Source organism: Engystomops pustulosus, chromosome 5, assembly GCF_040894005.1.
Source record: "Engystomops pustulosus chromosome 5, aEngPut4.maternal, whole genome shotgun sequence".
NCBI lineage: Eukaryota > Metazoa > Chordata > Amphibia > Anura > Leptodactylidae > Engystomops > Engystomops pustulosus.
This window is the reverse complement of record NC_092415.1, coordinates 183,663,330-183,678,061: the sequence shown is the minus strand read 5'-3', so window position 1 is coordinate 183,678,061 and position 14,732 is coordinate 183,663,330. Positions and strand designations below refer to the sequence as shown.

The window sequence follows — 14,732 nt, the reverse complement described above, 5'->3', positions numbered from 1 at the left end:
GTGATTTGCAGATGGTCCCTGTAGACATGACCCTGGTGTTCACACACTTATCTCTCACCCTATAGATACAGGATAACTTTTATTTGAGAAGCTCCGTAGTGATTGGCTGATGTGGGTTATGATCCCTCCAGCTACTTGTAGAGAATTCTTGTAGTATTGGAATGTGACCTTTCTTTTCTATTTTCTCCTTCTAGGGCACTTTTTAGGAACCCATGGAGATGGCAGGCAACGTTGGCAAATGACCGAGCGCTACAGTATAAACCTGGCAACATCATCCATGGATTCACAGTGAAGGAGGTATGAGGTCATTACCGTGTAATAATGATGTGTCCAGTCTACTACAACCCCAGGGCCATACCGGGAGCGCTCCAAATACATTAAGCCTGAAGGCAAGGGATGTTACACTGTAGCCCTATTGTTGATTTGTAACTATTTTGTTACACGTATATATCTGCAGCGGTACATCAATATTTAACATCAAAAAGTGTTCCCCTACTTAAACGGAGCCTTTCACCACATTATTCACAAATCCCGCTAGTGGCAGGTTCCTATAGAGCCCTAGTGACATCTGACATCTATCAATTAGCTAAAAATTGTTTCCGTCAAATCTCCATAAAATCAGAGTTATAAACTTGCCTGGTATCCAGGGATCAATAGAGTGAGTCAGGGGAGTGGCCTAGTGTCAAGTGACCAAGGTGACATCATCACAGGTCATTAAGCCTCTTAACACTAGCAAACTGTACCTCATGCACATATCTGACCACATTTAACGACCATGGTATGCCTGCATGGCCTTGTACTCCTCTCCATGGAGGCTGCTGTGGTTTCATGAGATATGTGCTTGGTGTGCTGTTTGCTAATGTTAGGAGTCTAAAGGACCTGCGATGATGTCACTCTGGTCACATGACATTGCTACTGTATGGAGAGGAACTGCTGGATTTAGCCAGAGGAGGCCATGCCCACCTTGACTCACTATAGACATCCTTGAATACCAAGTACAATTATAAAGTTGAATATATGGGAATCCGAGGGGAACCTGCCATTAGCTGTATTTGTATATAATGTGGTGACAGGTTTCCTTTAAATAGGACCTGTCACCCTTGAAAACGGCACTAGGATCTGCTTAATAAAGTAAGCAGCTCCTAGTGCTAAAACAGACGCAGCGGTGTGTTACACTGCTGGCGTTATCGGAAACCTTTAGTAAGCAGCTCATAGTGCCATTTTTAAGGGTGACAGGTCCTTTTTAAGGATGCCCTAGTTACTGTGCCACTTTGGCCGCTATGGATGCTGGTAATCTATTCTACTTTAGCCCCAGGATGCAATGATCAACTATAGGGAGTCTTTAAAGAAGCTTCATTGTTCATCCACGTTTCCTTGTCAACCAAAAACTTATAGAATCATAGAATCAAATGGAAAACTGAAAAATTTTTCGCGGCAACATTTAACCCCTTGTTTTTCCACGTTAGTGCCCAGGCTATTTTTCCGTTTTTTTCTGTCAGTGTCTTCTACAGGCTCTTAACCTTTTTTATGTTTCTGTTTTCTGTAATTGTATAGGGGTCTTTTTTTTTTTTTTTGTAGTTTGAATAGCAAACTTTTATTAACCCTTTATGTGCAGCCCATTTAAAAAGAATGTAAATCTGTTTTTTTCTAATAAAAGTCTTCTGCCTTTTTCATGGAACCTAAATAACATAATATGCTCCAGAAAATAACCTTCCTTTGTATAATTAAATACTTTTGGGGGAGGAAAAAAAAAAATTTCCATCGCCACCTTCCAAGCGCCATAGCTTTTCAAACTTTTTTTTTTTTTCTCAATTTGGCTGTTTTAGCCGTAGATTTTATTTGTACGTGATTAAAATAATTTTTTGTGTTGATCATGTGCTAGATGTGATGAAATGTCAATTTGATCATCGCTCCCTCGGCATCTGCTTAGACACCACAGTCCATATTCGGGGTTTCCAGCATTTTGGGCCACAGGAGCACCTGACATGTTTCTGATTTTATTTTTATATGTGTTCTAGGAGAACACAAATTCATTCTTTTTAAATTGTTTTGATTATTATTATATGTATTATTATTATTATTATTATTATTATTTTTTTTTACAATTTCAGGCCTCATAGGGTACATTAAACCTAGGGGGTCTGAACGCTCAGACTATATACTGCACTACTACTGTATAATAACACCTTTAAATACCAGGATCAGTAGCGCAGGCTCATGGCTATGATGCCAGCGTCTTATTTCATTCCTCCTGTCACCCAAACAACAGAATATTTCGTTGTGCCAACATGACTGATCTTAGGATGACCTAGCCCCAGTCTGGCCGCCAGTATAAACAATAACCTATCCATTGTTCGCCTCTTATCGGGCGTCTGTTATTGTTTTATAGGGTAAAAGAAGTGCCATGTGTGTTTTCTTTACTTGCCCGTACGTTGATGTTGTGGTGGCAGAGGTTTGTGCACAGGGAGGCAGATTATCCAAAACTGGTCCAACTTGATCATGTCAGATGGGTGTGATGGTAAATATAGATATTATGATGTGGCATCTCCCTGCTATTAACCTCACTTTGCCTTGTACTTAAAGGGGTTGTCTGTTTACTACATGTTAGGGTGTAACTTCATCACATTTGGAGAAGCCATGAGAGTGGGGGTCTTTAGCACACAGGATGAATGGGGTGACAGGTTGGACACTTGTGGTCTATGGTACTGATGGGAGTAGCGGAGTACTGCGATTATCTATCCCCAGCAGTGGGGACTAGGACTACCACCCCCAGCAGTGGGGACTAGGACTACCACCAATAAGCAATCCTCTATCCTGGGCATATGGGGAAAATGTAGTGACACATTTAAAGGGATATTCCAATCTCTGTAAACATATTTCTTATACTTGCTGGAGCTAAGATATGAAAATTTTGACCATCAAAAATTTGCAGACAGTGCTTGGTATTGACCCTAGGCCAGAGCTGCTGGCGGGGCCCACATAAGACTGTACATAAGGAATCCCTAGGGATGAGAGGGGCTGTGCCTAATGAATCCATAGGGTACAGGGGGGAGTTACATAAAATACCCATGAGGGGGGTGTTTGGTATAATAAACAAGGGAATGTTCAGGAAACAGGAGATTGTTTTAGTTTCTGAATTTTTAATGCCGCCACATTAGTTCACTGTAAAGGTGCCCACTGAGGCTCTGTCGCCCAGGGACCTACTGAAAGCTGGAGCCAACCCTTACCCTGGAGATCTATGCAAGCATACCTGTGTGTGTGTGTGTTAGTTGCCGCATATTGCTTTCATATTCCAGGATTGTAGCTAGATTCCTAGTAGTTGAACGGAAGTGTGAGATCTCTGCATTTTAATACTGCAAAATCCCTTCCCCCTGCTGTAGCAGGCTTCTGTGTGAATTTTACAGCAGTGACTTGTGTTTGGGTGGCTGTGCTGTGTTCAGTGAAGGGATCTCACACACCAGTGGACCACTGTTCTTGGAGTCCAGCTACAATAATGGAATAAATGCATGGTGACATTTCACAAACCGAACACTGCGCCAGGGAAGGGACTCCAAGCATCATGTTAATATAATGAATCCCTTCTGTTTTATGAAACAGCAGCACTGACACTATAATCATGATAACCTATATCATAAATCACTGTGCTGCTCCGAGTCGCGTCTAGTGTTCTGTCAAGCCATCGTACGGGCCGTGATTCCCATGGTTTTGTGTTTTTATTCCTAAAAAGTGTACAGTGCCGTCACCTTGTGCTCACCTTTAGAGCTACATGAGGATAGAAAAAAATTCTTTAAAGCAGGTTGTCTGATAGCAGAGAGATGCCAATCCTAAATCTTCATTCTGCATCACACCCATATGCCGAGAGCTAATTTACAAAACCGCAGCCAAAAAAAGTGCAGAGGTGACAGGTCTACTATAATTATAACAAAAAAAATGTATTCAAATTTGCTGTATTCAGATTTTGAGCCCCAAATTCCCAAATTTCACTTTTTGTATTCCTCTATAGGTGACCCCCGTTCCTGATCTGTTTTTAACTGCGATAAGGCTGGAACATGACAAAACCGGCGCCAAATATTTGCATCTGGCAAGAGAAGACTCCAACAACCTATTCAAGTACATAAAGAGGAATAGGGATACTTTCCTTTATCTCTTCTCTTCATAGTCTACCATGGAGCATTTTGTTTCTTCTTCTTGGGCTAGGCTCACATTTACATTGTCATGGGTTCCATCCAAAAAACTAGAAACCTATCACCAGAGAGAGCATGATAGACAGTGTGGTGTAAACCTCCTAGACCCCAATGTAGTCAGAGGGGGAGGGGGCTATTTGGTGTTTTCATAGTGTTTTTTTTTGTTTTTGTTTTTTTTTCCTTTCACATAAAAATGTGAAGTGGGAACCTGGCCTTAGTCTACAGATGATTTATACAATGACATATTCATTATTCACCTCTTAATGATTTATATGTAATATGTAATTCTGGTGAGGCAGAGGTTGGGCGTCTGTATATAGAGGCAGATACTCCCATACTGGATCACGGCTGAATACTGCTGAATAGACATGTTCTCTGTATAACCAAACCCTTATTAATGGTGCCGGGCACATTGTGTACAGTGAGGTATGAGCGTCCATCTCATTAGGGCTGTAATGTAAGAAAATAAACATATTGGGCGAGGGAAATAATCTTGTAAAGGTCACTGGAACAATGTAAGGATATATACACATCATGTTTTTAATATACACAAGGGACAAACTATGACTTACCTGTATCAGAATTAAAAAAAAAAAATAAGTATGGATTTTTAGCTCCATATCTCCATATTTTTTTAAGGAAATGTGGGCAAAATACAAATTATAAGGACATATTCATACATTGTTCATAGACTGCATGTTAAAAAAAAAAAATCATACATACATTTCATACAAAGTACCGGTAAATCGTAGCATCCTACAGTTCTTTAGGACAAAAAAAAAATTAAAAGATCCAGACGCACAGGACAAGAAAGGATGAGCACCATACAATCGTGATGGGGAGATTTATCACCAGTTTATGAGAGCAACCAATCAGAGCTCAGCTTCCAATTTATAAACTGCAGTGGGAAAATGCTGTGATTGGTTGTCATGAGTAATTATAACAGTTTTGGTCTCAGATGCTTCTGATAAATCTCCAACATTATGGGGGAGATTTATCATCAAGTTTCTGAGGTAAAACTGGTCTAGTTGCCCATGGAAACCAGAGCTCAGCTTTAAGCTGCTGTGGGAAAATGAAAGATCAGCTCTGATTGGTTGCCACGGGCAACTAGAAGAGTTCTGCTCTAAGAGACTTATGATAAATCTTCCTCCTATATGTGTATCCGTCTCGGAGAGGAGGGGGGGGGGACGCATTCACCGGCTACATGATAAACACAACATGTGAATGTAAGTAACCTGAAGTGTAACACTGCTGTGTGCTCTGGGTGACTCCTGTCACTGACTGATAAGACATCTGTAGCTGAGTATTACACACGGTCTATCCACTACACAGAGATAATGGCTTCTCTTGTGGTAAAGGGATTGTCCCACTACAAGATAAGTGTAAAAAACACTACAGGAGGACTGAGGGCTGATGGAAAATGTCCTGTCCACAGGAGATGGGGCTCTCACACAGCGGTGGCCGTTCATGTGCATTCACTGGTCGTTCTCCAAGGAGATTCGGAGGGACTTGGATCTACTCAGAAATGGGACTCTGCCCAATCTAACACTATCATCTGAGATATGTGTTTTTAAAGTGGTTGTACATGATTAGTAAAATAGGGTTAAAGGGATGTTCCAAAGTTTTCAAGTTACTCCTTACCCACATGATGATGGATAATAAGCTCATTAGTGATGGTCCGACTGCTGGTTCTCAGTAATGGATGGAGCAGCAGGACGTGCAATTGTCTTGCCTCTATTCAATAATAGTAATCCTGTTGGAAATTGCTGAGCCCAGTATATATCCGGGTAATGGGAGTGTCGGAGACACTGTGCTCAGCAGCTTCCGACATTCCCATACTGAGCACATTGGAAGGACCCATGCAGGACCTGCTGCCCTGACCATTCCTGAGACCGGGATTCCCCTTCTCCACATTCCTGGTGGTTCCGGCACTCGAACCACCAAAATCATCTTGTAATATTGTGGATATCTGCAAAACTTGGGACAACCCCCTTCAAGTCTTTCCATAAGCTTGTGGTTGTATTTAATTTACTTCACTAGAAGTGAGCTGCTTATGGATGAAAGCAGAAAATATGTATTTCTAAACCTGGACATTGCTATTAAATGGAACATGGCACCAGATTTCTGGAAAAGACATTTCATACCCTACCTGAGGGGGCTAGTGGTTTAAAGAAGTAAAATATGGGGACAGAGTCCCTCTAAAGGGGTTTTCTGCTTTTGTTGACATTTAAGGGGAAATAGAAGAACGTGTCCCTTTTGGAGATCGTCCCTGGCTCCAGGTTCCTCAGATCCTCTGCTCCTCAGGGGCTGTCTGTGATGTCAGCTCCAATCCCTGTCCTGTCCCTGCTTTTTAGCAATCCCAGACATTGCTTCGGAACGTCTTGGAGTCAGTAGTCTTCCTCTGAAAGGGATAAGTATAATCTTAACCTCTGTCCCCAACCCCAAATTTCACAACCGCAGTTAACCCCTCTAAACGCGAGTCCATCTCCACCTGCCCTAAAAAATGAACTAGAAACGTAACCACTAAACCTAAAAAACATGTCTCCCTTTATAGTGTACAGTTCCTGACGACCCCTCTGGACAGCACCGGAGTGCCACACATCCTGGAGCACACAGTTCTGTGCGGTTCTGAGAAGTATCCATGCAGAGATCCATTCTTCAAGATGTTAAATCGATCCTTATCCACCTTTATGAATGCATTTACAGGTATGAAGACTCGTTAGTGTATTGTGTGATGGTGGCTTGGGGTTGTATCATAAAGATTACTTTTATAGCTTCTCCCTCATGTGCTCTGTCCTTGGCACAGACAATTTTTTTTTTCCAATTTTTAAATTCTTTTCCAATTTTTTTTTTACATTTTTTTTTTTTTGCAGCAAGCGATTACACAATGTACCCGTTCTCCACTCAGAATGCCAAGGACTTCAAGAATCTCATGTCTGTCTACTTAGATGCTGTGTTTTTCCCGAAACTTAGAGAACTAGATTTCTGGTACCACAATTCTGATAGATTATTAGTTTTCGTTTACAAATTTTAAGAAACGTTCTCCAGTATTGAATTCCTATTGTTTATGCTTACAGGCAAGAAGGATGGAGATTGGAGTATCAAAATCCCACCGACCGCAATTCTCCTATGATCTTCAAGGGCGTCGTGTTCAATGAGATGAAGGGCGTATTTGTGAGTTTTATGTTTTTTGTTTAATGTTTTTCTTTTACTTTAATTTCCCAATTCTGGTTAGATGTCTTTGTAATTGTAAGTGTTTATATTTGGTTCAAAATATTTTCACTTAAAAAGGGTTTCCAACTTTATTAAAAAGTCTGGAGGTGGGTTGGGGGTTGCTGTTAAAAATAAATCAACCTGTATTTTCCTCCTCCGTGGCTTGCGGTCTGCGGCACAGTTTTTTTTTGTACCGGAGCATGGCACCTACGCTCCAACTTTGGTATGCCTGGTGTAACAGCACCCCAGCCCACCTCTGCAATTTTTAATAGTCGGACAACCTCTTTAAGATTAGATTTGGTTCTTGCTGCAGGCAGATTGTTGCGGAAAGCAATGGCAATGGAGGCACGGAGCGCATAGGTGCAGCACACGTGTGGCACTGTACATCTCTGTACACGGGGAAAAGATAGGACATGTCCTATCTTTCCCCGTGTTACGGTGTTGTGCGCCATGTATCTCTATGGAGAGGGAAGGAGTCATCCCTCCTCTCCATTCCGGCGAAGGTATGCCTGTCCGGCAATGGCCTGTCGGGCATATGTTGGTGTGAATGTAGCCACGTTTGTTCTTTGTTTCCCATTTATTTGTTACATAAGTTTTGGCTCGGACTCAAAAACTACAACGTAAAGTTGCCACAAAAACCACAGGGCTTGTTTGAACAAGATAATCCAGTGTGGGAATTATCTCTGTGTTTGTAAGGGTGAAATAAGTATCACTTCTCTTATGTTTATTTTGTGTGAATATGAAGGTTGAATCATTTTTAGTAAGGAATGTATTTTTTTGTCTCCCTTAGTCAGATAATGAGAGAATATTCATTCAGAATCTGCAGAACAAGCTTCTTCCGGACAACACATACGCTGTTGTATCCGGTGGGGAACCACTGGATATTCCGGACCTGACCTGGAATCAGCTGAAGAAATTCCACGCCACTCACTATCACCCAAGCAATGCCAGGTACAGTGTAGGAGTGCCAGCCCCATACTGGGTGTCCTAGTAGTTTTGAGTAATGTAGTGCTGTATTGTATCTTTCTTGTAATATGTTATTATTACAGACCTCTCTGTGTAGCTTGTAACTAGATGAGTATATGTGGGATCTGGGAATATGGAAATCACATTTGCATTTTCTTTCTCCTCCAGGTTCTTCACCTATGGAGATTTTCCATTGGAGCAGCACTTAAAACAGATTCATGAAGATGCCTTGAGCAAGTTTGATCGCATTGACCCACACACTAATGTCCCCAAGCAGCAGAGGTGGAGTAGTCCGGTAGGTTTATGTTTCCCTTTGACTATTTTTTTAGAAAATTATTTTCAGTTGCACGTTAGCAAGTTCTCTCCTTGCATTGGGCAGATTTGCAGACATGAAACCCAGAAAAGCTGAACTAAATTCGGCCTGTTTGTCAACTCTGTCTTGCACATGGAGTCAAAGGGGGGTATTTATCAGGATCAGGGCTTCTGCACCACACCACTTCCGTTTATATCCCCCTTTTTGCCACCTCCACGCCAGGGAGGCATGGAGGGGCTTGAAGTGGGTCACTGCCGGATAGGGGCTCGGTGCAGCCGGTGGGGAGTGGGCAGGCGCAGGACGTTCCTGATTCTGCGCAGTCGCTGCAGCCATCGTTTTTTATAAGGGATAATTTGCCGGCTGCATCTTTTACATGGCCTGGCGTACAGATAAATGCCGAACTGGACCCCGCCAGATACACAGTAGGGCAATCTAGCGCTGGTGTATGATCAATAACCCCAAGGTGTGGGACTCCTTATACTTGTGATGATTAAGTTGGCAAATGTGATTATTTTTATTTTTTTTTTTTGTAATGCAAATTCACCAAATCTGAGGTTTCACAGCTTAAATGTGAAACAACCAAGTCTTAAGCCCATCGGCCACAAGCAGGTTACTGGACCGAACCTTAAATAAATGAACTGAAAGGACATGCGGAGCTCGGTTCAGTGATTCAATGCTTGGTTTTTCAGACTAAAGTCACTCATGGGAAAAGTGAATTCAGCTCTGGACCATAGAGTTTTTTTTGGACTAGATATGGATTGCACACTGACCAACTGTATTGAATGGGGCCATACATACTATGGTTTTATTACACAGACACTCAAGATTTTTGGTGGATGTACATAAAGATATTTTTCTGTAGATTTGTAATAGGGTTACAACCCCCATTTAAATTTGAGGCAGAATGTTAGTAGATTTTATCAGGATTTTGGCATGAATTCACTATAAAATCCAGAATAAGCCAAGTAAACCAAGCACACGGACATACTGGTGCGTGCCCCCTCTGGCAGGATCCACTCTTTTTTTAGCTTCTTATGACCTTGTTTTTATGAAAAAAATAATCCTAAAGGGGCTCCAGGCTACATTAACATCTATGGTGCCCTCAGACTAATTTGCATAATTTTTAAAGCATTTTCTTGCAAAAACAAGGATATAAGAAGGTAAAAGAAAAGCCGATGCTACCAGAGGGGACACACACCAGTATGTCAATGTGCTGGGTTTGCAATCCTTCATCCTGATGGTAGATGTCCTTTTAAAGGGTTGTTTCATTCACCCTTGTTTCGATGATCAATATTTGGGGTGTTCATTGCCAAAACATGAGTTTTTTGCTAGAAGATTTTTTATTTTTTTTCCTAATCATTTTGAGATCCAGCTCAAAAATATATTAACTAAAATAATAACATTTGCAGAAAGAATATGAGATCACTTGTGGAGTGGACACAATGGCATCTGACCAGGCCAAACAGACCATGTTCAGCATGAGCTACCTGCTGTCAGAGTGAGTAAAGGTTTCCGCAGATCTTATTCATATTTATGTATTGTATTGTTTATCTTATTATGTATCTTATATGTTATGTGACTAAATGGGAGGTTAATTTGGCCTCCTCTGGACCACATTGTAAGGCGGCTGTACACAAGTAAACGGGTTGTGTCTAACTAAAGCCATGTTTATAGTGGGGGCATTGGTGACCTCTATCAATATAACAATCCTGACTGCTCTTCATAGTATTCCAATATATGAAGTGCGTTATACATTTGTGTAGTTTTATATCTCTACTAAACACTCGGAATTTAGTCCACATTCTAATGGTTCTGGTGTGTTCTGGTTCCTAGTATTACAGACTCCTTTGAGACCTTTACATTGAGTAATTTGTCATCTTTGCTGGTGGATGGACCAAATTCACCTTTCTATAAAGCCCTGATTGAGGCCAACATTGGGACAGATTTCACTCCAGATACCGGGTAAGTCGGCAATATATATATTTTTATTTTATAATTCTTTATTTTATTAATTGTACTTATTTTATATAGTTACATAGCTGTAACCATAGCTCTGTAATCTGTGTGAATGGCGGCTGAGCTTCAGGGGCCACTACACTTAGAAAAGTGCTGTTCTTACAGCTCCATTAGTGAGTCAGCTGATTGGTGGAGGACCTGTTCCTGTAAGAGACAAGTACACAGAACCCCGTTTCTCCTGGTTGGAGAGATACCCCCTTACAACCGTATACTTAAAGGGAACCTGTCATCAGCAATTGGCCTAATAAACCACTACTAGTATGTTGTCCAACCGTTTTTAATACATTCCAGTTTTTGTTTCTTTCATGGTCCAGTGTGGGGCATCACCCAGAAAGTCAACTTTTAAGTGAGATGTAAAATGGTTGTATAAAGTCAAAGAGGCGGAGAGTTTAAGACTGAACACCTCCTCCTCTGGGATTGACATCATGCATTTGAACTTAAGAAGATTTGGTTAGTGACTTCTCCTGATGCAGGACCCTCAATTACAGTGAATGGGGTTTTTTGAAGAAGAGAGCTGGACTTCAGTGTTAAAATCTCCACCTCCTTGACTTTATACAACCAATTTTACTTTAAAGTAGATTTTCTGGATGATGCCACCACACTGGGCCATGAAAGAAACACAATCTGGAAGGTGTTCAGCTGCTTAGCAACATACTGATAGTGGTTTATTCAGTTTCTGCTGACAGGTTCCCTTTAAGGATATATGAAGAGGGCTGATGTCAAAAGTACAAATACGTCGGGGATCATTAAGGTGTTAAAGGACATCTACCATCAGTTGATAGACGTGTCCTACTAAGAAGTTTGTTCCTCAGGACTTCTTTTATTATAACTCTAATTGGTGCAATTGCAGCAATATAGAGTTATTCTAATTGGCCTGCGGTGGTCCAGGTACATCATCGAATTATTCCCACCCTTGGTCCCATACAAGTTCCGCTTCTCTGGACTTGAATCGGAACAGGGAGTGGGAATAAATTCTAAAAAGAGACAATGCGGTGACATAGCCGGAGCGCCCTAGACCAGTTAGCATCAACTCTACATTTCCGCAATCGTGACATGTGGTGTTAAACACAAAAATGACCTAGCACAGCCTAATCAAGTATAGTTATTGCCGACACACTAACAAACAATTGATGCATAAACAAAGAACAAAGCCAGTGTGTCATATGGCAAAGTGTGGCACAAAAATTCCAAAAATCTTTATTATTATTGGGTTACACACAAAACATACAAGGAAAACTCAAAGTAAAAATCACTTAAAAAGTACCAAATACATATATAAGATGCAATGTTGGTTACACAGGTGAGTATAAACCAACAACACCCACTCACACAGAGAATAAAGTACTTCCGAAGTAACCTGTAAACACCTGACTGCGTGTGCTGGCTAAACCAAGGTATAGAATAAACGAGTACAATCAAGGTACATATTACAAAAAGGTGTTCTGACTGGAACACTGTGGTTCAGTGTGTAGTGTAAAGTATCAAGGCTAGATGTAGTATTTATTGAGCTTTTTGTAATATGTTTACGTAATATATCCCGTGTCCTGCTGCCTCCAAGTGGATGGAGGGGTCCGTATAGTCATTACTGTGTGTACGCCCATTCTATCATAGAACTAAGTGGGTGACCTTATTAGGGTCTTGTACTTGCCCTACTAATGTGTAGTGATAGTGGCCAATCGGATTTGGAACTAAGGAAATGGGTTGATTCTGAGACTATTTGAAAGAGGTCTTATATACGATTCTGAAAACTTGGACATTGTAGTTTTATTTCTTTTTTTCCCTCTGTCATTGATACTAGATACAACGATTCCACCAGAGACACCTTCTTCAGCATTGGACTGCAGGGAATACGGAAAGAAGATGTGAAGACTGTGAAAGAAATCATCAATAAAACTTTTCATGAGGTTATCGAGTAAGTCTGAGTCTGCAGTACATTATTGACTTTGGGATGTGGGGGCGCAGGGACATCAGATATGTCAGACAGGTCTTGAGGCTGAATATATCGGATATAATGGGAAGATAAATTTTATCTCTGTTTTTCATAGTTTCGCCATTAGTCCTATTTGGGCAGAGACTATGATCAGTAGGATTTCCACTCTTCATGAAAATGAGGGTCCTTCATCCATGCCCTGCTGCTATGCTCAAAGTACAAGGCTAGTTTAGAACAGTGATGGCGAACCTTTTGGAGACAGCGTGCCCAAACTACAACCAAAATCCACTTATTTTCCCGTGAAGTGCCAACATGGCATTTTAAGCAGTAACTTATTGCTGCCTGTTCTTCCACATCTTTCAATTGTATCGCCCCCTGAGGCAACCAATACAGCTGAAAGAAGGAGGGCAAATTCAGGCTCTCGTTGTAGCTACTCTCCATGGTGTCTCTGTAGAGGAAAAATGGTGGGTCCAGCAGGATGACCTCCAAAGATAATGCATTTCTGTCAACACCATCTCACTTTTCCTGCAGTTCCAAACAGCCAATTAAATGTCGCTTTAAAATAGCGCTGAGAGCAGCATCTCTTAAGTTGCCTGGGACATGGTTGATTTTGGTTCCTATTTGGTGAACTCTGTCCTGGGGTGATGGGCTGAGTGCCCAAAGAAATGGCTCCGAGTGCCACTTCTGGCACCCGTGCCATAGGTTCGCCACCACTGGTATAGAAGGAAGGAAATAGGATATAAATGCCTGATGCCTATTTTGTGTATGTAAGTGTACTTAATTAAAAAACACTCCTTTAAAGGAAATCTACCATCAAACTCCATCATGATAAACCAGGGACACTTACTCATAGATCCAGACACCTTGACTGTGGTAATCTTCTTATATTTGTTATCCATGACCTCCTTCTTCCTTCTAAATGGCTCTGAAGGACTGCAGGGGACGTTACCAGACCCCCTTCATGTTGTAAATTCACAGGCTGTTACACTGTCTCACCCTCCCATCATCTTAACTCCCCTCACTCCCCTGCCTGATGTAAGGGGCAAAGTGTTTCTGCACAGAGTAACAGCCTGTGAATCTGCAGAACGGAGGTAAAGCATTCCCGACTCGTTAACATCATTGTTAAAGTTGATTGTAGAAGGAAGCCATGGATACCAAATATGAGAAGATTACCACAGTCATGGTCCCTGGATCTATGAGTAAGTTTATCCATTCTTGATTTTGACGGTAGATTTCCCTTAAAGGTCTTCATCCTTCTGATGGTATAATCCTCATGGTCGGTTGGCTCTTCGGTGTTTAGAGTAGACTTAATTATAATCCAGGCACAGCCTTAAAGGGACTTTCTATGAATTATGTGAAAACCCTTGGGACCTTTGGCAGGGGGTGACCCAAAAATAGAAAGTGTGCTTGATTTTCTTTGGCTCCCAGTTCCAGAGCTCCCTCATTAGGAGTCATAAGAATTGACCCTTTATGTGCCAGGCATAAAGTTTTTATTCTGAGGTCTGTTTTTATTGCAGGAAGGGTTTTGATCCGGAGAGAATTGAAGCCATTCTCCACTCGCTTGAGATCCAGATGAAGAACCAGCCTACAAACTTCGGCTTCATAATATCCTCAGTAAGTCTGACTATACGCTCATCCCCATGACATGTATCCCATAATATATATATGTGTGTGTGTGTGTTAATGTTTAAAGATGTTACATATTAATGTTCCAACCACAATCCTGGATGTCTCTCTGTAAGGAAGCGTGCACAGGTCTGCAGATAGCGGGTGTGAGCTCCCCATGAAGATGGCAGCTAGTTCACGGTCACCATAGACCTGCACCTCCGCTCAGCTCCCTGTGGAGAGGGGAGGGGTGAGGAGTGCTCCCCAGTCCCCTCTCCACCCCGGGAACTGCAAACTTGTGCATGTAGCCTAACCAATATGTTTAGATTGTAGAAAGTCTTTATCCATTGTTCTATTCTCTCCTATAAGAATCTTGCCTCTTTTTGGAATCATGGCGGCAACCCAGTCGACTTGTTGAAAGTTTCCGAGCAAATAGAAAAATTCCGACAACTTCTTAAAGAAAAACCCAGATTCCTCCAAGACAAGGTCAAGCAGTACTTTCAGG

At 41.5% G+C, this 14,732-nt stretch overlaps 1 protein-coding gene across 2 annotated transcripts in view; it reads left to right on the top strand.

The window, feature by feature from the left end:
* The window catches only part of PITRM1 (pitrilysin metallopeptidase 1), a 54,977-nt gene that overhangs the window by 21,755 nt on the left and 18,490 nt on the right, over positions 1-14,732 (top strand). For both annotated transcript variants that reach the window (XM_072154001.1, XM_072154000.1), the window contains exons 2-13: positions 195-297; positions 4,004-4,110; positions 6,739-6,890; positions 7,058-7,172; positions 7,262-7,358; positions 8,188-8,348; positions 8,532-8,658; positions 10,086-10,174; positions 10,510-10,638; positions 12,491-12,604; positions 14,140-14,236; positions 14,597-14,731. In XM_072154001.1, coding sequence (XP_072010102.1) covers positions 195-297; positions 4,004-4,110; positions 6,739-6,890; positions 7,058-7,172; positions 7,262-7,358; positions 8,188-8,348; positions 8,532-8,658; positions 10,086-10,174; positions 10,510-10,638; positions 12,491-12,604; positions 14,140-14,236; positions 14,597-14,731 — 1,426 coding nt within the window. The remainder of the gene's footprint in view (positions 1-194; positions 298-4,003; positions 4,111-6,738; positions 6,891-7,057; positions 7,173-7,261; positions 7,359-8,187; positions 8,349-8,531; positions 8,659-10,085; positions 10,175-10,509; positions 10,639-12,490; positions 12,605-14,139; positions 14,237-14,596; position 14,732) is intronic.